The 22422-nt window shown below is 38.7% G+C and overlaps 1 protein-coding gene across 7 annotated transcripts in view; it reads right to left on the reverse strand.

Annotated features, from left to right (window-relative positions):
* LOC126356151 (dynactin subunit 1) overlaps nucleotides 1-22422 on the reverse strand; it is a 152393-nt gene that overhangs the window by 50256 nt on the left and 79715 nt on the right. For all 7 annotated transcript variants that reach the window (XM_050006894.1, XM_050006896.1, XM_050006890.1 and 4 more), the window contains 3 exons: nucleotides 20033-20192; nucleotides 9288-9494; nucleotides 8715-8888 (listed from right to left, as the gene is read on the reverse strand). In XM_050006894.1, coding sequence (XP_049862851.1) covers nucleotides 8715-8888; nucleotides 9288-9494; nucleotides 20033-20192 — 541 coding nt within the window. The remainder of the gene's footprint in view (nucleotides 1-8714; nucleotides 8889-9287; nucleotides 9495-20032; nucleotides 20193-22422) is intronic.

Consider the following 22422-nt stretch of genomic DNA (forward strand, 5'->3'; position numbering starts at 1 on the left):
TCGCAAAACTTAATGGAAAAATAAATATGGTTTCCTCTCTTCGTAACCAATACCTGTCAGTGTCTGGAAATCAATAATTACTCTGTAATTAAAGGGGAGGACATTCTCATATTAAATAATGAGTAAAAAATGAACTGCAAATGTTTGTTTTGATGTTTATCACTTTTGGCTAACAAGGTTATTAGACTCTACAGTCTAGCAATTAGCACCACTGACTATTCACACAGAGGTCCTAGTTTTGTTTCCCAAAGACCACCTCAAGTATTTTTTCTTTTTCTTTTTATGAGAATGTCAAGAACAGGGACCCACCCACCTCGAAGTTAAATGGGAAGCCAATTAATATCATATGTAGCAAAACTGACAATCAGACTGTCAAAGGAGCATCAAATCAAAAGGCTTGTGGCAGGCTGGGAGGAACGCGACTTTTTTTTAATCAGATAATAAATGATTGTTGTCAAAACAATAGTGCACATGTAAACAATTCCAGCAAATATAAACTATAATAGATAATGGAAAACTTTCTCAGTGGCATTAACCTTGGAAACAAACTATAATTAAGCAGTAAACAAAAAATTGTAAGTTAAACATTATATAAAACTGAAAGATAGAACTAATCAGACTGCACATTAGAAACTGTGCTGGAACTAAAGTGCAGTTTTAGCTACCATCATGTTACCAATTTCACAACAGATATGAATGTCGGGAATAAGATAATTACAAACAATTAACACACATGAGCTGCTGAGAGTCAAAGTGGTATAACTCCATTTTTACCACTTATGAGAAATGAAAGGTTTTGCATTTCGTTTAATGTAAATTCAACCTTTACAATAATTCATGATTCATTTGATGAAATGCACAAATGAAATATTATAATTATATTTACTACAGACATTTTAGCTATTTGTACCTTAAATTCCTTTTTATGGTGCTTAAAAGTTGGAGTACCACTTTTCCCTTCAGAAATTTACTCATAGTGAAAGGCACAGTGGTATAAATTAAGAGTTTTACCACCTTTCTTATAGAGGTTTTGGTGAAGTTGAATACCTGAGAAGGCATAGGCTGTCTTTTAATCTCCACAATTGTAATTTATTTATAAACCATAAACATAAAGTTATACAGTAAATGTGAGTCAATGCTTATTGCTCCCATTATGCACTTTTCTCTCACAAACTGGGTTAAAATAATTCATTATTGTTGTTAATTACTAGAATGCTACCTAATGAAACTGTCTAATAGTACAGCAGTGCATTCATGTGTGGATTATTAATAACTTGTTTATATGTGTCAGGCTTCTCTGTTTATCTTTCCTTTGTCAAATGGTTGAAATGGCTCTTAGCACTATGGGATGTAACATCTATGGTCATCAGTCCCCTAGAACTTAGAACTACTTAAACCTAACTAACCTAAGGACAGCACACAACACCCAGTCATCACGAGGCAGAGAAAATCCCTGACCCTGCCGGGAATCGAACCCGGGAACCCGGGCATGGGAAGCGAGAATGCTACCGCACGACCACGAGCTGTAACTTGTTGTTTCTAAATTTCTCAAAATGTAATAATTGTCATTCTGCTATTTCAAGAGGCTTTATAATGGAGCATGCCTGTTTACTGATTTCACTGTCCACATCATCTTCCTCTGCCAAAGGATCACCATGTCCAGGTCAAATTCCTGAGCCAAACTTGCAGTTCTCAACTGGTTGAAGAAAGTGTGGTGCACCAGAAGGATGTACAGGAGGAATGTCATCATGTCTTTCCTTTCTGCCTCAGTGACAGGTTGCCCAGCATTGTTGAGAGAGGTGAGTTTTGTGGTTTATGTATTTAATGTGGGACATCACTGTTTGATTCGTGCAGGCTTAAACCTAGACTTTGACACTGAGTGCAAACTTCCTTATAATGACAATTTATGCTTTAAAAACATTTGGATATTACAAATCTAAAGAAAGGAAACAATGTTAATACATACTAGTGCTGTTGAGATGCCTTTTTGACTTTAGAGTGTAAATAAACACACAAAACAAGACCACATGACCTTTACACTTGTCTTATACCACTATTCCAACATATGAGCTTCACTCTGGCATGAAAGGAAGAATGCATTTGGAGCTCCCAAATGGCTCCAGTGGCAGTTACTGCCATACCACTTCTCCACAACAATTTTCTGTGCACTGTGAGTAAACAGAGTTTTACAGCTCAAAAGCTAATTTTTTTTTACTTAGACCACTCTGGTCCTCAGCAGCTCATAGATTTCAAGAAAACTTATAGACTTCTAATATGTACACATATTAAACACAGCAGTTACTTATACAAGAATATGATACTAAGAGACTTAGACAGAAGAGTGTGTAGGGCTAAGCTTTGTAGTGGGGACACAGTGACACAAAACGTATACTGAAAGAAACAGTACACAATCAACAAATTACAAATCATACAGGTATGGTGTATACTAATCAATCAATTATGAATATAAAGCAGTGTGGAACAAACAGTATGATAAGGTAAGATAAGCAGCTGAGGAGACTGGGCAAATCTCAGGAGAAAGCAGCTGCTAAATCATGACTGATCACATAAAAACAAATGAGTGTGCACCAGATGATTTGGAATTTCAACACACTCAATTAGCAGTCTTGGTTAACCAAGACTGCCTTTATTAACAGTAGCTTTCAATCTGCACATGTTCAGCAAATTTGAAGTTAGACTACAGGCATCTCAGATTCACCCAGTCTGACCACCACAGTACTGCACAATTAACCAATCTTATCACTGGACAGGAAAGTAACTCAGCACACCACAATGTTGTCCATTGGCCTCGTCATCACCAAAATAGTAACAGGCTATTGCGTCATTCATATAAAGTGAAAATTAACTGCAGCAGACTCTGAAGGTTTGTCAAAATGTTGCGATATTACAAGTGCATTGCCTGTAAGTATTGGTAGATAGCAGAGATAGCATACGGAAGGGCGAAATAGTCACGTTTTATTAAGGTATTGTCAATTAAGAAGCAGTAGCTACCATTGAGAATATAAATTCTAATATTTCTACTCCGAAAATCATTTTTAGACATGGCAACATATGTGTGAGTTTAAGCTTCTACATACAGTCTCATCTTCATTACAAATTTTCCAGCTTTGTAGCCACATCATCATGTTTTGTACACAATGTTTCACCCACTTGAAACAGTGGCCAAAATCTGCATACTAAACTTCTATCCCAGAATCCAGAACCCAGTACCAGTTGCAGGTTGTCTCTATATTAGCTTCCAGAGATAACATAAATGTGGTATTCATTATTTCACATGATTAATGACCAAATTTGATAATTTAAAATGTCATCATAATCTACTCAACAAACAAGTGTAATCTAACGTACCTGTTAGAAATTTACTTTGTTTCGAGGCAGTGTAACTGACGGTGCACAAACACCCGGACTACATTCCAATAAATTTCATATTTAATTTCTAAACTTTACAAATCTTTTTGTCCCCGACACCCTCCACAAAATGATCAAAGGAAAGAAGTTAACTGCCTACTACATTTTTGCTGTTCATACAGTCAAATGTCAGCATCACGCACGATGTTTTAAATTATTACTTCTTTATTACCCACTCTATTTGTAACATAGTTTCAAGACAGTATCGACATATACCACTGGCAAACAGTATCAACATATATCACTGAGTATACCTGTAAAATTACATCATTGTGAGACAACAGTTCAGGAGATATGATGTCAGACACCGAGATATGTGAAAAACGATAAGTCGTGCTGTTTACAATGCCCATGTTGCTAGGCGGAAGCCATATGTCAATCGTGTGTATCAGGTTTAATAATGATTATGATACATTAACTATAAATTATTTATAAATCAACCAAAACTGAGAAAGGTAATATAAATACTAAAATTTTGAGTAACCCTGATACAAAATGTACAATAAAGTTTCAGCTCTCTGTGACTGAGCGCGCGCGCGCGTGTGTGTGCGTGTGCGTGTGCGTGTGCGTGTGCGTGTGCGTGTGCGTGTGCGTGTGCGTGTGCGTGTGCGTGTGCGTGTGCGTGTGCGTGTGCGTGTTCGTGTTTTTTTTTCTTTTTTTCTAGGACTCACAACTACAATGGTCATTAGCGTCCAGACTAAATTAGGAATGGACCACGAGGCACAAGGTTAAAACAGCAACGAAAAGGGACAATACTATAAAAGACAGACAGGCAAAGGATTAAAAAAACAGCATAATCAAATGTCCTCAGAGAGGTTTGCAAATTGATAGAACAAAGAACGCGAGCAGCTGCTCCTGGGTCATCCGCTAAAATGGCATCAAGAGTACATGGCAGGCCAAGATCAACATGCAGTCTATTAAAATTAGGACAGGACGTTAAAATGTGGCGTACCAACAGCAATTGCCCACATGGGCAGAACGGTGCCGGCACAGCCGTCAGCAGATGGCGATGGCTGAACCGGCAGTGTCCAATTCGTAACCGGGCCAAAACGACCTCCTCCCGCCAAGAAGGGCGTGAAGAGGTCGTAAAAGCCGGGAGAAGAGGTTTCAAGGCCCGAAGCTTGTTGTCAGTAAGTGCAGCCCAATCGACATGCCACAGCGATAAAATGCGCTGACAAATGACCCTGCTACAATCTGATGAAGGGACACAACAAGTAGCTGTCCAAGGCCGGAGGATCGCAGCCTTGGCCGCGGCATCCGCAGCTTCGTTCCCAGGGATACCGACATGGCCAGGAACCCACATAAAGTTAACCGGAGAACCGTCATCCACCAGCTGCTGAAGAAAGCGTTGGATCCGGTGCACAAAAGGGTGAACCGGATACGGATCACTGAGGCTCTGGATGGCGCTCAGGGAATCGGAGCAGATGACATAAGCAGAATGTCAGTGGCGGCAGGTGTCAAGAACAGCCTGGTAGAGGGCAAATAGCTCAGCTGTGAAGACCGAACAATGGCCATGGAGCCGGTATTTGAAACTGTGTGTCCCGACAATAAAAGAACACCCGACACGGTCATTGGTCTTAGAGCCATCTGTATAAATGAAGATCATGTCAATGAACTTCGAACGAAGTTCGACAAAATGGGAGTGGTATACTGAACCAGGGGTAACCTCCTTTGGGAGCAAGCTGAGGTCAAAGTGAACGCAAACCTGAGCCTGGAGCCAAGGTGGAGTTTGGCTCTCGCCCAATCAAAAGGTTGCAGGGAGTGAAAAATCAAGGTGCTGAAGGAGGCGACGAAAGCGAACTCCAGGGGGTAGCAGGGCAGAGACATACAACCCGTATTGATGGTCGAGAGAGACGTCAAAAAAGGAACGGTAAGACGGGTGGTCAGGTAGGTTAGTGGCAATTCACTGGCTTCAGCATGAAGACTCTCGACGGGACTAGTATAAAACGCTCCGATCGCGAGACACAAATCCCAATGTTGTATGGAGTTGAGGTGGAGTAAGATGGACGGCCGTGCAGAGGAGTATATGAAGCTCCCATAATCCAGCTTGGAGCGGATGATCGATCGATATAGGCGAAGTAGGATGGTTCGATCGGCTCCCCACGACATACCACTGAGAATACGGAGGACATTTAGGGAACGGGTACAACAGGCAGCCAAATATGACATGTGGAGGCCAGCTAAGTTTCCTGTCAAATGTAAGACCTAAAAATTTTGTTGTCTCCACGAATGGGAGAGCAACGGGACCGAGTCGTAAGTACGGTGGGAGAAACTCTTTGCAGTGCCAGAAGTTAATACAGACCGTCTTCTCGGCAGAAAAACTGAAGCCACTGGTGACACTCCAGGAGTAAAGACGGTCAAGACAACACTGAAGACAGCGCTCCAGGAAAAAGGTACGCTGCGTGCTGCAATAGATGGTAAAATCGTCCACGAAAAGGGAGCCTGATACATCAGCTGGGAGGCAATCCATTATTGGACTGATCGCTATGGCGAAGAGAGCAACACTCAAAACTGTGCCCTGTGGCACCTCATTCTCCTGGCGAAAGGTGTCAGACAGGACAGAACCCACACGTACTCTGAACTGTCGATCCATTAAAAAGGCATGAATAAAAAGAGGGAGGTGACCGCGAAAGCCCCATGTATCCATGGTGCGGAGAATGCCCGCTCTCCGTGTGTGTGTGTGTGTGTGTGTGTGTGTGTGTGTGTGTGTGTGTGTGTGTGTGTGTGTACTTCTGACAAAGGCCTTAATGGCCGAAAGCTATGATTGTGTGAATCTCTTTATTGTGCCTATCACGATTCAGCATTTCTGCTGTATGGTGAGTAGCAACTTTTCTTCTCTGGTATTGATACATTCCATCCTGGATCTTCCTTCTTTCATATATTTTATTTCTTTCTTCATCTTACATCACACTTCCTGTACTCCTTTAATTGATCTCTGTTTTCAGTCTGGTTTGTATGTCTTGCAGTATTCTGGTTTTGTCTGTTTTGTTTTCGGTCATCTAACATAATTAAGATTTCTCTTATATCTTCCTTAATTTCTGTGATTTATTTACTGTTGCTCTACACTACTCCACAATTTTTCTGTGATTTTCGATTTAATTCTGTTTTCTGGTGTGCTCATCTCATGTCCAAAGAATGTGTTTCTTCCTGATCATTTTTTTTTAAACTGCTTCATTTGAAGCTATTCTGCAATGTCCATTTATTTGTTACTGTTTATTTATGTGTGACCAAATAATTCTTGTTCCTGACTTTAGTATTATGTCAATTTCTGCTGTATTAGTAGTTCTGAAGATGGTTTCCACTTTATGTGTCATTTCTGGTTGTGTAACTGTTTTATAATGTTTTAATTTTGCAGGTATAGATACGCTTTATTGTTGTATATGGTTTGGTAACTTAATTCTCCTTGTTAAGTTTTTTTTCCTACTTTGCCACATTGGTTTCTCATTTTGATTTTATGTAATGATTTCACCCAACTATTTAAGTTTATCAACAGTTGTGATTTCCTTTTTTTTTAAGAAAAGAATACTGTGATTCTGTTTGCAAGAGATGGATCAGTTGGCATGATCTCTTTTTTCATATGTTATTCTGTGGCCAATTTTCTGTGCTATTTCTTTTAGTCTGTGTCATCTTGTCCTATTTGTGGAATGTTGCTGGCTAGCAGAGCAAGATCAGTAAATTGCGATCAGTTTAAACTTACATCATTTTTCGCATTTCCAATTCTTACGTTCTTTGGGTTATTCATCCATTATTCTCTCATTACATATCCCAATGTACAGTTAAACAGTAATGGGGAAAGGAAGTCACTTTTTCTTTAGCCTGTGTGCAGAAGTGGTTCAGAAATTTCTCCTCGAAACTTTACTTTCAATTTGATGGTGGTTAGAGTAAGTGCCATTAGTTTATTCAGTTTTGGATAGAGCCCTGGATTCCTTAAAATTTTTAATAGTGAAAATCTATGGAAGCAGTCCTATCCCTGCTTAAACTCTACAAATGTTATTGCCAGAGGTTTGTTCTGTTTCCTATAGTATGCCACAATCAATTTTAAACTAATGATCTGCTCTGTACAGCTTCTCTGTCATCTAAAACCTCCCTGATATTCCCCTCAGTCCTCATCTATTCGTTCGTCAGTTCTTCCCAGTAGGGTCTTGGAAAAAGTCTTGTACGTACAGTCTGACAGAAAAATTCCCGTGTAGTTGTCCAGACTGCTTGTCCCCCTTCTTGTGTAATGGATGACTGTGATCCAATGTTTGGAGAAGTTTTGTTAGAGCCCTGTGTAAGGTCTTGATTGTGTCACTTGAATATTTCAACACTTTAACAAAAACCAAATCTTCTCTAAATGTATTATAACTTTTTTGTTCAAGTGTTTTTTCTACTTCTTGGAAAGTTGGAAGATCTAATTTGTTATGTTTTTTCTCTATTGGTGTATTCATTACGGTTTATAAGAGACCTTCTGGTTCTTTGCAAATCAGAAGTTTATTACATGCTTTTGGCACATTTTCATCATTTTCTTTGTTAGTGTGTGCCATTCTTCCATCTTCATTTTTCAGTATTAGATTAAAAGGTTCATACTACTGTTGTTGTTGTTATTGTCATTGTTTCATTGTTGCTGCTGTTGTTTCCCAAAGATTTTGCAGTAGTTCCTGGAATTGGTTTTGTGGTGATTACCTTTTACAGAGTTTATTCTGTGGCCATGGGGAAGATTACTGCCAGCACTGATATCTCCTCCTCACACATTAAATTATCGTGATACTCAAGTATTTTAAACTCATTAGCACTGTCCTTTCTGATAAGTTAAAAAAATTACTGTCATGTGTATACTGTAGACTGCCTTATATTCATTTAGGTTCTTGTTTTCATTTGTAAGTGTGGAAAAGCAAACACATTTAAAAATTTCCACAAGAATTTTGGATTATTTTCAATAATCGATGACTGAAAGCACGTCTACCTGCCCTAGAACTGAACAGGTTCAGAAATGGCTTTCATCAGCACTGCTGTTCAAAGTATGCATTTCAAAGAGCAAGATGTGTCAAAAAATTTAAGTCTCTGGAAAATTGTTCACAGCAGCAGTTAAACACTGCACATGCATTTCACATAGAAATTCCTACATTTCCCGTACTTTTCCAAAGCAGTCCTGACAGACAGTATGAAGTGGTACACTTCCACAAACATGTGGCAGAAGATGCAGATCAGAAATTTATTATTTTTTATAGAAAGAAAACAGAAATTGGAGAACCACTATAAAGTGCTTACAGGAGGCTTTCGAAATAGAATAAAATTAGTTTCCATACCTTAAAGTCAAGAATTTCAGGCATTGCTGTTACAGGTTTGCTGGATTCACGTTCCAGTCTTTGTTGTAATTCCACGCACTGTTCATGCTGTCGTTTTACAAGTTCCCTGAATTTAATTATTGTTTGTTCACGATCAGCAATTGTTTCAAATGCAGCCTCTTTTTCTCGAATGGCCTGAAATTCAAAGAAGTAATACTATTATAATGATGCTTCTACTGGTATACAGAATGCAAGTACCTAGCTTGTAAGAATGAATAAAAGTGATTTCAAAAAAGAAATTATGTAATAGTACATATTAATTCCAGATCTTATCTTCTAAACATACAGAGGATTTCAAGACAATCAATAATCTATGTTTACATATTGTGACACCAAGTGTAGAGCAACAGTTTAAACCATCTTAAGTATTATAAGACACAAATTAATAGCAATATTTTGTGTTTATTCGCCAGTAAAAATACTGCATTGTTCCTGTGCTTGACAGATCTGCAAATTTTAGACAAACAGCATTTGTTCCGACTTAAATTTTCATGTTTGAAATCAAATGTTTAATTTCTGTTAATATGAACGAACCTCTCGAGTTGCAGCACGAGCTAAGTCCAGTTCTTCTCTCAGTTCTACTTCCACTTCCCTGCTGTTTTCTTGCAACTGCTCATTCATGTCCTGTAACTCTTCCAAGTCAGCAACTGCTTCCTGTAGTTCCTTTACCTTTTCTTCAAGATTCATCTTTGCATCTACAAGCTGTTGCACCATTTCCTCTGCCCCCAGTGCTGCATCCACCTGACAATACAAAAAGAACAACAAAAAATTAAGTTCTGCCTCTTCCATATAAGACATGACATATACTCAATAACATAAAAATAAATATTTTAATCTGCTAAGAGAAACAAATACCAACAATATTTTTCATAAGCAGAAAGCCTTCAGAATCAGAGAGAGGGAGAGAGGAAAAAGTTGGAGGAAATCATACCAATGATGACAAATTCATCAGTAAATTTGGACAGATCTCAGCTCCAGAACAACACAGTGGGGTAATACAAAAGGAAGCTCAGTAATGGAATGACACCACCAGAAGAAATTTATAAAAGATGTAAAAAGTGACACAAAGATAGTGAAAACATCAAAACATGACAAGAAAAGAATAAAATAATCACAGTTATAGCATACAGTAACAGGCAGAGGAATACAGCCCATAGTACTGACATGGTCTATGGAAGACACAGCTGTTGTCATTCTCTCTCTCTCTCTCTCTCTCTCTCTCTCTCTCTCTCTCTCTCTCTCTCTCTCTCTCTCTCTGTGTGTGTGTGTGTGTGTGTGTGTGTGTGTGTGTGTGTGTGTGTGTGTGTGTGTGTGTGTGTGTGTGTGTGTGTGTGTGTGTGTGGGTGTGTGTCTGTGTTTTCACCCATTTCATTTGCACGAGTGGCCCAGGGTGTTCCGATATTAGTGTTCAGATTTCACAAAGACCCATAGCCAAGTGATTCTTGGAAGTTTTCCCAGCATACTGAATGTTCTATGAGGTTTTGGGATTGTTGCCAGATCATACTGACTTCTTGCCACAATATTTCAGCGGGCAACTGTCCAGTCATCTTCAGGTGAGTGTGTTTCAATGGAGACTGTTGGTTCATGATGTTGGGCTTTACAGCAAAAATTGGCACAGAAATGCATGCACATTGGCGCCTGTTACATGTGCATCCTCTATTGAAATCCGTGCCCACTGCAAATACTGTTCCATGTGTCATGTGCAGGCGCATGCATAAAGGTGAAACTACATGTCTACTCTCTGTCTGAATGCGCGCTCGTGTTGCCAAAAACAAACATAAGGTATTGGCAGACATGTCATTAGGAATAAATTTTTTTCTTTCAGAAGAAATTAGAGATATCACTGGGTCCCAAGACTTGTCCAGTTTAAATGGTTCAAATGGCTCTGAGCACTATGCGACATAACTTCTGAGGTCATCATCAGTCGCCTAGAACTTAGAACTAATTAAACCTAACTAACCTAAGGACATCACACACATCCATGCCCGAAGCAGGATTCGAACCTGCGACCGTAGCGTGTCCAGTTTAAAGCTTCTGTCACGATTTCTAAGATTTTGTGCTAGACATACTTCCACAGACTCTTAATTACTGAATCCCAAAAGGATCTCACCAGAGCCAAGATTTTTGCAGAAGAATAATTCTTTGTGTGTGCCGTGGTAATACAATGCTGAGCTCTGGCCGACTTCCTGGGCTGCGAAAAGCGAGTGTTGCCGTCATGTTCGTTCAACACACCTTCTATGTACTGTGCATATCGTCTGACCTATGTATGTTTTGCCACACTGACAAGGAATTTTGTAAATCCCAGCCATCTGCAGATCCAGATCGTCTGTTACTGAACCAAGGAGGACAATAATCTTTGCTGGTGGCTGGAAGATTACTTAAACTTTATGCTTCCTTAGGCTCCTGCCTACTTTAGACAAAAGGTTGCCGATGTCTTAAAGGAACACTCTGGACTTGAACAGCTGCTTATCTTCTTGATGTTGTTGACGGTCACGTTTCTTCCCCCTTAGTGTTGTACTAATCTGATGTGGAGAGTAACCATTATATTTAAACACCAACTGTAGTGTTCTAGCTCCTTTGTAGTGCTGCCTCCATCAGAAATAACATGAACCAGTAGTTAGTGAAAGGCGATGGCAGGTCGATGCTTGCAGATAGAGGTCCATATGTGTATGCTTATGGTAGACAGAATGCTCTAATGACCTACCCACTCTCCTAGAACCAGAATGTCCAAAAACATCCTCCTATTTGCATAAAAGCAGGGCATTCTTCTGGTTTGAATACAGATGTCGCAAGAAATGTGAGAGGAGTTCTTCACCATGGGGTCACACTACAAAAGTATCACCTACATATCGTCAGAAGACACTCGGTTTAAGTTCTGCTGAATTAAGTGCCCTTTCCTCAGTCTTCCATAAAGTTTGTTATCAGAGGAGTGAGAGGACAGCCCAAGGCAACATCATCAGTCTGCTCAAAATATTCGTTGCTAAATAAAAAGTAGGTCGAGGAAAGGACATGATTAAAATGTTGTTACATCGGCTGTGAACTTCTTGCTGAAGAGTGAAAAAGCCAGTAAGATGAACCTTATTGAAAATGAGATGACACTGAAGCTCACTTTTAAGTCAGTTTTACTGAGTTGAAGTGACTTCAGTCTGTTGATAAAGTCTGCAGAGCTGTGAATACAATGAGTGCACTTCTCTACGAAAGGTCTCAGTAGAGAGGTGAATTGTATCGGCAAATTATACGTGGGGGCATCGATATTAATGGTGATCGGCCGTAATGGAACCTCTTTTCTATGAACCTTCAGGAGACCGTGTACCCTGGGTAGCACAGAACTATGAGATCTTAAATCTTTTGGTCACTTCTTATGAAACAGAAGAATTGAGCAGAGCTGATTATTTCCTTTCCACTTTCCTTGTCAGGTCTATGTCAATCCTCCGATACATTGTTTCATTCATCAAGTTACAAATGTTCCGTTCATAGACCTTACATGGCAACAGCACGGAGGCATTTCCCTTATCCACTGGTAAGACCTCCTTGTAAGGATCTTATCATAGTTTTCGTAGTGCGGCTCTTTCCATGGCAGAAATGTAGCTCTACTGAAGTGGAGCTTTCATGAGTGCACAACAAGTTTCATGTCTTATTTCTTATGCAGCATCACTAGGAAGAGGTCTAACAGCTTCCTCAACTGCACTAATAAAATCAGTCAGAGGCGGGGCTCTCAGCATAGGGATGAAGTTCAAGCCTTTGCTTAGCGCTGAATATGAGCGCCTCGCTCGCCTTTCAGAGCCCATTAAGTCAGCCATAACTGAGCATTGTATTACAACAGGGCACTCCAGGGATTATGCTGCCACATAAACTTGGCCCCAGTGATGTCTTTTTGGTATTCAGTAATTAAAGAATCTGTAGAAATAAGCCTAGCACAAAATCTTAATCATGACTGTGGCTTTAAACTGGACAAGGCTTGGGACCCGGTGATCTCTCTAATTCCCTCCGAGAGAACACATTTGATTCATAATGACATCTGGCAACACCTGATGTTTGTTTTTAGTGATGCGAGTGTGCATTCTGCCAGAGGGCAGACATGTAGTTTCACCATTACACATATGCCTGCGCATCACACACAGAACGGTATTTGCAGAGGGTGTGGACCCACCTGTGATGGCTGCCAATGTGCATGCATTTCTTCACCAATTTTTGCTGTACAGCCAACACCATGAACCAGCAGTCTCCAGGAGAATGCTGGATGGTTGCTAGCTCAAATGTTGTGACGAGAAATCAGCATGATCTGGTTGCAATCCCAAAATCTGATAAAACACCCACAGACAAAGTCTGATGATAATGTAAGTTTCTCTCAGTTTCATGACATATTGAGGATGTGAGAAACAGCATGTTTGCTTTGATATTAAAAAATCCAAAACAATGTCACAGATTAGGAGTCAGTCTCCACCTAGTCCTGGTAATGATATTGTACAGAACTCTATGCAACAGTGTAAGATCCAAAGCACCATGACTCAATGAAATCTCTATTATATTAAGTACAGAATTTTTAGTTTGCAGCTGAGCAGGCCCCTCAATCATATTATATCATACATACATCACACAACACCAATACTCAGCAGTTGGAAGAAAACACCCATCTATATGAAGAGTAACAGAAGCAGTCCATGAAACCAAAATCCAGTATTATTTGCATCGTCATTCTTTGAATGCATCTGCAAGACATCTCAGTTGTTGGCAATAGCTGTCAGCAGTGATTATACCTCGGGGAAGCAATCCATAGTACATCACACCATTGCTGTTCAACCAGATGCATAACATTATCTTTTGTTGATGGATACAGATCTTTTTATGGGGAGTTGCTGCTTTCCTTGGGTTCAACTATCCCTTTATTTTCCTTATGCTCGCACAGTCACCATTTCTTGTCACCAGCAATAATACACAGTAGGAATCGTCAGTTTTGTTCACAAGTCAATTGATGGCGATCAAGCAGGAATGCACATATGGCCACCCATTGATTTTAGACTTAAAGTATACACTATTTTTGAACCTTCCCCGTTGCATGCAAATGATGTACGATTGTGTAATGATGATAGATCATCACATTTGTCAGTTATAGAGTATAGTGACATGGAATAATGCTTTAAACAATCTTCTTCAAACCTCAAAGGTCTTCCAGGGTGTGTAGAGTCATTAACGTCGAACTTATCCTCCTTAAAACAAGAAAACCATTTTATTGCCATGCTCTGTCAAATGGCATTATCTCCGTAGACGGTGCAAACATTTCTGGCTGTCTCTGCTTTTGTCACCCCTCTACTGAACTCAAAGAGAAGAAAATGTCAGATATGTTCAGATTTCTCCATGTGGCACTCCGTTTTCTATCATCCACAGCTCCATTCACTATGTCCAAATGAAAATATGTAAACTCAAATAGCAACAGTGAACAACAAATCAAAAATGACAATTGATGAATAAACCCATAGAAACAGGAATACAAAAATGCTACAAACTTATGCACCAACCTAATAATTCAAATCAACTTGACATGCTCTTCATGAATCTAAGATCGACTGCAACCATTGTGTCTATCCAAACTGATTTCTTCAAATGAAAACAGCTTTGTTCATCAATACCCAAATTCTGTGCTCAGATGTAATGTAACAAATACTTTTGGCCACTACACAAAATAGCTTAAAATTGTTGGCCCCTTTCCACATCAATATTTCTACTTATATTCACTTATCTTCCTTCTTATTTTTCAAGTCTTCATATTTGGTTTTGGTTTTAAAAACTACCCCAAACTTTACTAACATGTAATGGAAGTCAAAAACACCTCTTATTTGCAGTGACATAATAGTTTTTGTGGGGTATGGCTGCCCCTCAAATAACACTGCAAGGCCTGAAATTAGAATAAGACTCATTTTTGACACTCACTTGGAAAAACCTTTTGTAACAGTTAATATGCATCAATTGAAGCTGCAAGTCAAAATACCTTGATTCTGACAACTAGTTCCACTTAAAAGATGATGTTTCAATTACTATTAATTAATTAAAACACTGACAGCGATTTACCAATAACTTTCATAATATTTCATCTCAACAAAATCAAAGTTCAGTTCCATAATCCTCCTACCAAACACAATCATTTGATACACATTGCAGTAGCATTCTGTAGGATTTTTATTTTGGTATTTTTCTAGTGATTTTTGTTTTTGTATGTTTTTGCCCTTCCCACTCCTTCAGTACAGTATTATAAACACAATATCTAAGTGACTGGAACTGGTGATTTGGGATGGTTTGCCAATGTTATTTGAGTGCATTAACCTATATGTACAATTAGCCATCAATATAATGTTAAATTTAAATTATACCTAATTTAAATCATTATACATGTCATAATTCCGATGTAGGTCTGCCTGACACCATGGGAATGTCATCACTAGCCACCAGAATAAAAGCAATGACCTCAGAAGAGGGGAGGCATTTTTTGGGAGGGACATGTGGGGGCAGTAGCTGTGGTGGGGACTTTGCACACACTTTAGCAGATGTTACCACATAGCATTTGCTTAGGGTGAAGGTAGTAACACTGAGGAAGCAGGATACCAGTCCTCAGATCTCTTATTTTTGTGTATGTAAAGAACAATAATAAACAAACATTATTCAAAGTTACTGTTAGTCATTTAGGAAGTTAAAAGATCACCTCACGCATAAGTGAAGCTGTGAACCTGCAAACCTGGATAAAAAATGAATAAAAGATAAGTATATCAGTGAGAGTTGTTGATTCGGAGATCTACATTATAAGCTGGGGTTTGAATTAATACTATTAAAAATAAAACACTACATAGATCTCAATGTGAAACATAATGTGTGCTTTTCTCACATTAAATCCTGAATTGATACAATCACATGACACTATATTTCTTGAATTCTGATAAAAGCATTTGATTTGGTACCACACCAAAGCTTATTAATGACAGTACAATCATATAGAGTATCAAATGAAATCTGTGACAATCAAAATTTTCTTGGTAGGGAGACACTGTATCAGGGTATTATCTTGGATGCAAGATCACCAACAGATGTAGAAGTAACTTCATCAGACATGTTTCAGGGAATTGTGCTAGGATTCTTCCTGTTTATGGTGTCTGTGTGAATGATCTGGCAGGTATTGTTAATAGTGACCTCAGACTTTTTTCACATGATGAGGTAATCATAAAAATGTACAATTCAAAATTGTTGCACAAATGCAACGACTGCCAACTTGTATTATATGTTAGGAGATGTAAAATTATGTCCTTCATGAAGTGTAAAATTGTAATATACAAGGTCACCAATCCTTAACGCAACCATCTGGTAAGGATTTTGTTACCTGCCCAGCAGCCAGCTGGCTGTGGCACTGGCAGTGAGGCCTTTGTTTGTGTCATGTATGATTCATAAGTGCCTACATAATCAGTGGGTACAGCAAGAAGATTATTTAAACAGGAATTTCCTAATGTTCAGATTCCTAATTGTAGTATGATTCAAAGATTGATAAATACACTTTGCTAAACAGGAAGTGTTCTTGACAGGAAATATAGACAACCACATACAGCACTCACAGAAGAAACTCTGGATAACATTGGGCATGTTATGGAAACGTCTCTTAGAAAATCAGTTCAACATCTTTCAAGGCAAATGGTAACTTATTATGGCTGTGTTCACGTGGATATGAACTTACACAAGTTATGGCCCTATAAAATAACTGCAGTGGAAGAACTTTAACCAGGTGACTCTGCACAATATTTGCGTTTTGTGAATGGCTTTGGATAGGGTGAATATCAGAAAAACTGACCCTCTTTCTTTTCGGTTTAATCATGGTTCCACTTAAGTGGACATGTTTATTCACAAAATAAATGTAACTGCAGTTCAGGAAAGCCTAACATACTACATTAGGCACACCTGGCTGTTCAAAATGTAGGGGTCAGATTGTAGTGATACATCCCATTCTTTGAATGTATATCAGAAGAAAGATGTTTGTGACAGTTGGGAGGTATTTTAAATTGTAGGTGCTGATACCTGAGCTAACGATCCAGTGACTGCATGGAAGTGGGTAGCAGTCAGATGACCCTATCTGCTGGTGTGGAGACAAGAGTTCCACGGAGCAGGTGATACAGAAGAAAGAGCTCCTTGAAATCTAAGAACGAAAATGTCAAAGATAATAAATCTACTGTAAATGTTAATTATCAAGTTAAATATCAGATCAGTTATGTATGTAGTACAGAGAGCCACTATACGAGTTGGTAGCTATTCTCATTTATCATATATTGAGTTGTAATTTTGAAGATAATATACGAAGATGAATTGCAGTTCACTTCTTGTTTATGTGGTGGGGTGAATGAGAATGAGAATTTAATTTTCAGCAGTTTTATTTGCAGCCCGTAAGCAGACCAAGTCTGAGCCAAGTTGGAGGAAGAAGTCACACGGATACAGGGCACAGACTAGCTGGACCTTTATTAATAATACTTAACAGTGGCCAAATATTCAGTAAGCAACATCCATTGTATATAAAAGAAGTGTTCAGGTGGAAACTTATTTGAATGTTTGGTGCCTATGGTGAAGTATAACAAACCATCATGCACCGCAAGCCAACCTGTAACACTTAAAGATGTGCTATTTGCGGTGAGAGATTAAGAGGCCCCATTCTGTTTCCAGGAAACAGTTAACAGTGATAAATATGTGGAAAACATTTTGAGGCCTCTTTCTAGCTGATTAACAAAGAGAACATGCTTTCATAACCTTTCAGCAGGGCTCTGATGGAACACACAGCCAACTTCCCATTAATGGAAATTCGTGACGTTTCAAGATAAGAGTTATCACTAACAATACATGGCTTCCTGTGGTCCCCTGATTTAACCCCCTGTGATTCTATCTGAGGTGGTATTAAAAGGGAAAATGTAAAATCAAATCCACAAACTTTAGATGAACTTGAAACTAACATTTGTCAAGAAATTTCTACCATTTCTCAGAGGGAACTGCACAGTATAATGAGCAATTTCCAAAGCAGGTGTCAGAAATGCTCCGGGAGGCAATTCCAGCATCTCCTTGCTCAATGTAAGTGAGTAATTTAATTTTCTTTTGCAGTGTTTATGTTATGTATGTTAGAAATAAATGACACAGCATGAGTACTATATTTACTGGCGACAACATGTCACCCACACCGCAAGCACAGCAACCTGTCTCGTCAGCTGGTCGCACACTGTGAAAACTGTTGTGTTAACCATCGTTCAGTCTGGACAGTATCAAATAGTTTTAACTGGAATCAGTCAACTTGTACAAATACCTAATTGTAACAATTTCTGGGGATGTGTAATGGAAGATCAAAAAGACTCAGTCGTAGATACAAGAGGTGAAACACTTCATGTTGGTAGTGTCTCTGGGAAAATTCACTCTAGGAGCATGTATAAAAAAACTGAGTTGTTTCTTAAAAGCTATATATTTTCAAACTGTTTACATAACAATCTTATACCTTTCAAAAAGCTCTCCATTACGAATAATAAATATGTACCACTGGTGCTTCCACTGTTCAAAACATTTTTGTAGTTATATTTATAAATGGCTGACAGTTCCTCCCTGGTTTATTTCTTGACTTCTTCAATGTTGTCAAATCTGTGTCTTTTCCTGCCCCTTTTTTCATGCATGGAAATAAGAAAAAGTCACCCTGAGCCAGGTAAGGCGAGTAAGATGCGTGGGGCAGTGGAACCATGCCATTTTTAGCCAAAAACTGTCTAACAGAGATGGCTGTGTGTGCAGGTGCATTGTTATGGTGGAAGAACCAGTCTTCTGTCAGTCACAAATTGGGTCTTTTTTGATGAACACTGTTGTGCAATGTTCTTAAAACAGTCTGTGAGCACAAGCTCTCAAATTTTTTCAATATTTCCATCAATTTGCGCAGTTGATGGACACCCGAAAATAGATTTGTCATCAATCAACATGTCGCCATTTTTAAATCGATCAAACTACTCTTACACTTCAGTTCTGCCATAGTGTCATCTTGGCAAGATGTTTGCAACATTAAAACAGTTTCAGCAAAATTTTTACTAAGTAGAAAAGAAAATTTCACAGCTGCATGTTGTTCACTTAAACTTGCCACCATAAAAAACGAAACACGAATAAAACAGCACTAATAAAACCAATCATTGCAGATGAACAGAACACAGGTGGCACTGAACTGGCAACAAGTTGTGGTAGAAATGCATACTATACAAGCTTTGCCCACAGCAATGTTATACAGTTTTTTTGGGGTATCCCATCATACAAAGGAGATCAGTTACAAAACTCCCATGCGATCCACGCTGGAGCATTGGTCCAATGTATGGTACCTGTACACAATAGGAGTAATTGGGGATATTAAATGCATACAAAGAAGGGTAGGAAAAATGGTCACAGGTTTATCTGATACATGGTATAACATCATGGAAATGATGAAAAACCAGGGTTGCCAGGTGGCTGAAGAAAGAAGTAAACACTCATGAAAACCTACTCTCAAAATTTCAATTAACCAAAATTAAAGGAGGCATCTAGGAATATAATACAGTCTCATATGCATCGTTCCCACAGGGACAGCAAAGACATTAGACCAATTATAATGTCCACAGAGCACTTCATATGCAAATGGAGCAGGAAAAGAGCCTTAAATTTGGTACGATGGGAGATACCCTCTGCCAATGCACTTCAGTGATTTACAGAACAGAGATGCAGATGTAATACAGGTGTGTGTTTTGAAAAGCTCTTTATTTTAAGATTTATATTTCAAACAGTAGTGGCTAGTGACCTGCCCTGGCTGCACATGGGTAGCACCAAGTTACGGCTGGACAATTTGAATGGCACAGTGGTAATTATGTTTATGGGCCAGTGCATAAAGTTATGATTAAAATTCAGAAACCAGCATTAGGTGAATATTAACTTCAGAAGGCAATACAGAAAATGACTTAAGCAGTACAAGCCAGGGAAGTTTTCAGGAGTCACGACTTATCATCATCATCATCATCATCATAGTTCAGCCAATTTGCATAAATTTACATAAACAAACATTCCTCCCAGATCAGTCCATCTATTAGTGAAACCACATCAAAATTCTTACAGTAGTTCCTGAAATTTTTATACTTCACATACAGACATAAAAACACATTGGGGGACTTAATAATATGTAGTGATAACAGTGTTTTTAATCATTCCAAATACAGAAATATTAATTGAAATTCCAGTTTCATAACTATCTTTATTACTTTAAAATACAATAAGTTTACCTGCTCTTGAAGATCTGCAACTTGATTTTCCATTTCTTCTATTCTGGAACTCAATTTTTCTTTGGTACGAGCTAATTCTGCGACTTCCGATTTCTTTTGCTCAAATTCTTTCTGCAGCTTTTGAAATTCATGTTTTTCATGGGCAGACAGATCACGCATCCTGTGAATGAATCAATAAAAACACAAACAAAAAAAGTGGAATAAAGACAATAATGGAATTTTCAACTTAATGTAAGAATAAATGTGATAATTAAATCTCACTTTGAGAAACAAGTGTGACATAGTCCACACATGTAATCTTGCATTAAGTAAACAAGCGCAATACTATAAATCTGTTTGAATGTATTAGATTAAAGTCACATTATGGATGAGACACATTATCCTTACCATGTAAGCTTGAAAGATTTATAACTGACCAAAAAAGGCTAAAATTGTCCATGATTTCTACTAAGAAATAATTGACTCGCTTCAGAAAGGGAACCACACAAAAAATGAAGTGAGAGAATTGATGCATGGGAAGCCTTCCAGGCCAATGGAAAAGGAGAAAGTAGAATTAAATAGTGTGACTAAAGGAGACACTATACATAGCACTTACATCAACACAGATGTAAGGGAAAGAACAGGACGTCAATTAAAAATGATCATATCTGAAAGTCAGATTCAAATGAAGTGAACTTTAAAAAGAAAATTTGTTTCCAGAAAATAAAGAGGAACATAAGCAGATTTAGATGATTTTAGTGTTGCTAAATACAGAGGAGAATATCTTTGTCAGTTTCTTTATGGTAAAAGGTAAGTTATCCCACAACCTTAGGTCACTATTGATAAAACACAGTGGCTCAAGTTGTAAACTGAAACAGGATCCATTGCATTATACCATGAATGCACTGTCTCACAATAAGAAAAGATGTCTCTGATGTTGTCTAAAGAGTGAGGTCTCATGGTAAAGTTGGTACCTCAAGACAGAACCACAAGCTAAAGACAGTCACTGCCAGGCACAGCCATGAATGAAAGACATTGATGAAGATGTGTCCTCAAGAAGCTCTGTACACTGCTGTTGCATGGAAGTCTACTTACATCAGAGCACAGCACCACTAAACCACTCTGATATCAGCCTCATAATAATTCAGATCCAGCAGTGAGCTAGTGAGATTAGTCAGGAAGTGTAACAAGGGATATTTAACTCTTATGTTGGACTAACAAGATTTTTGTTTAGAACAACTGTCCAGTACAAGAACTATAAACAGTTCAGACAATTGCAGTATTATTCTTCAAAGTAAAGCACAGTTTGTCATTGAACGTGTTCTAAGATTGTATTATGTATTATAGTTCCACATGTAGACATGCTTGTTTTCTGAATGTAAGTATTTGTTGTTAATGTGTTTTACTGAAACTGATCAAATATATTTAAATCCTGAAGCTTCTTGACCTCCACTATAAGTTCGAACTGTAGAACCATCATTTAGGCTTGCTGCAACATGAAAAAATGTCAAAATGGATTAAAATCATTGTTGTTTTGTTTTAGGGCACAAAGACAACCGAGTCATATGCACCCAAGTAAAAACTATAGAACACAAAGACAGAAGGGAGTTGAAAAACGACTACACGTCAATGGCAGTCGATGTAAGAGGAGACAGCTAAAAACAGGGACATGGAGAATGGGCTATATAATACACCATAGAGAAATGGAGATAAAGAACTAAAAATTAAATGACCTTTGCCTTATTGCTACGACAGATAAAAAATAAAACACAGTTGACAATCCTTGCGACGTTCGCTAAAACGATGATAACTTGGACGGCAAACACAAACATGAAAGTAAACAGTTAAAGAAATAAGCATTCCGTTACGAAATGGTGGACAGTTAAAACTTGGGTACAATGTGCACAGTGGTGGGGGAGAGTCACTTAACAAATGGCAGGTAGAAAGGTAGTGCCCTATAAGCAACCTAGTTAAAATGACCTCCTCCCAGTGGGAGGGAAGAGAGGAGGTTGTCCAAGTTGCTGGGAGAGGCTTAATAATCTGGAGCTTATTCCCATGATGTGAGGACCAACGGTGATGCCAAAGTGACAACACCTCCTGGCAGACGACAACACAGAGATCATTGGAGGGGACATAGGAACTAGTGGGCTGAGGTACGAGAACTGCAGCCTTGGCAGCAGCGTAGAAGTCCCGTTCCCTGGCAGAGCGATGGGGACAGGAACCCACATAAACATCACAGTGGCTCATCAACAGCGAGTGACAGTTTTTCTGGATCTGCTGCACTACGGGATGGGCTGCATACAGTGCAGAAAGACAATGAAAGGCACAGAGAGTCAGAGCAGAGGACACAACTAAAAGGCCTGTGTCGCTGGATGTACTCCGTGTCCTGATACAGGGCAAAGAGCTGTGCT

The sequence above is a fragment of the Schistocerca gregaria genome, chromosome 3 (genome assembly GCF_023897955.1).
Source record: "Schistocerca gregaria isolate iqSchGreg1 chromosome 3, iqSchGreg1.2, whole genome shotgun sequence".
Classification (NCBI taxonomy): domain Eukaryota; kingdom Metazoa; phylum Arthropoda; class Insecta; order Orthoptera; family Acrididae; genus Schistocerca; species Schistocerca gregaria.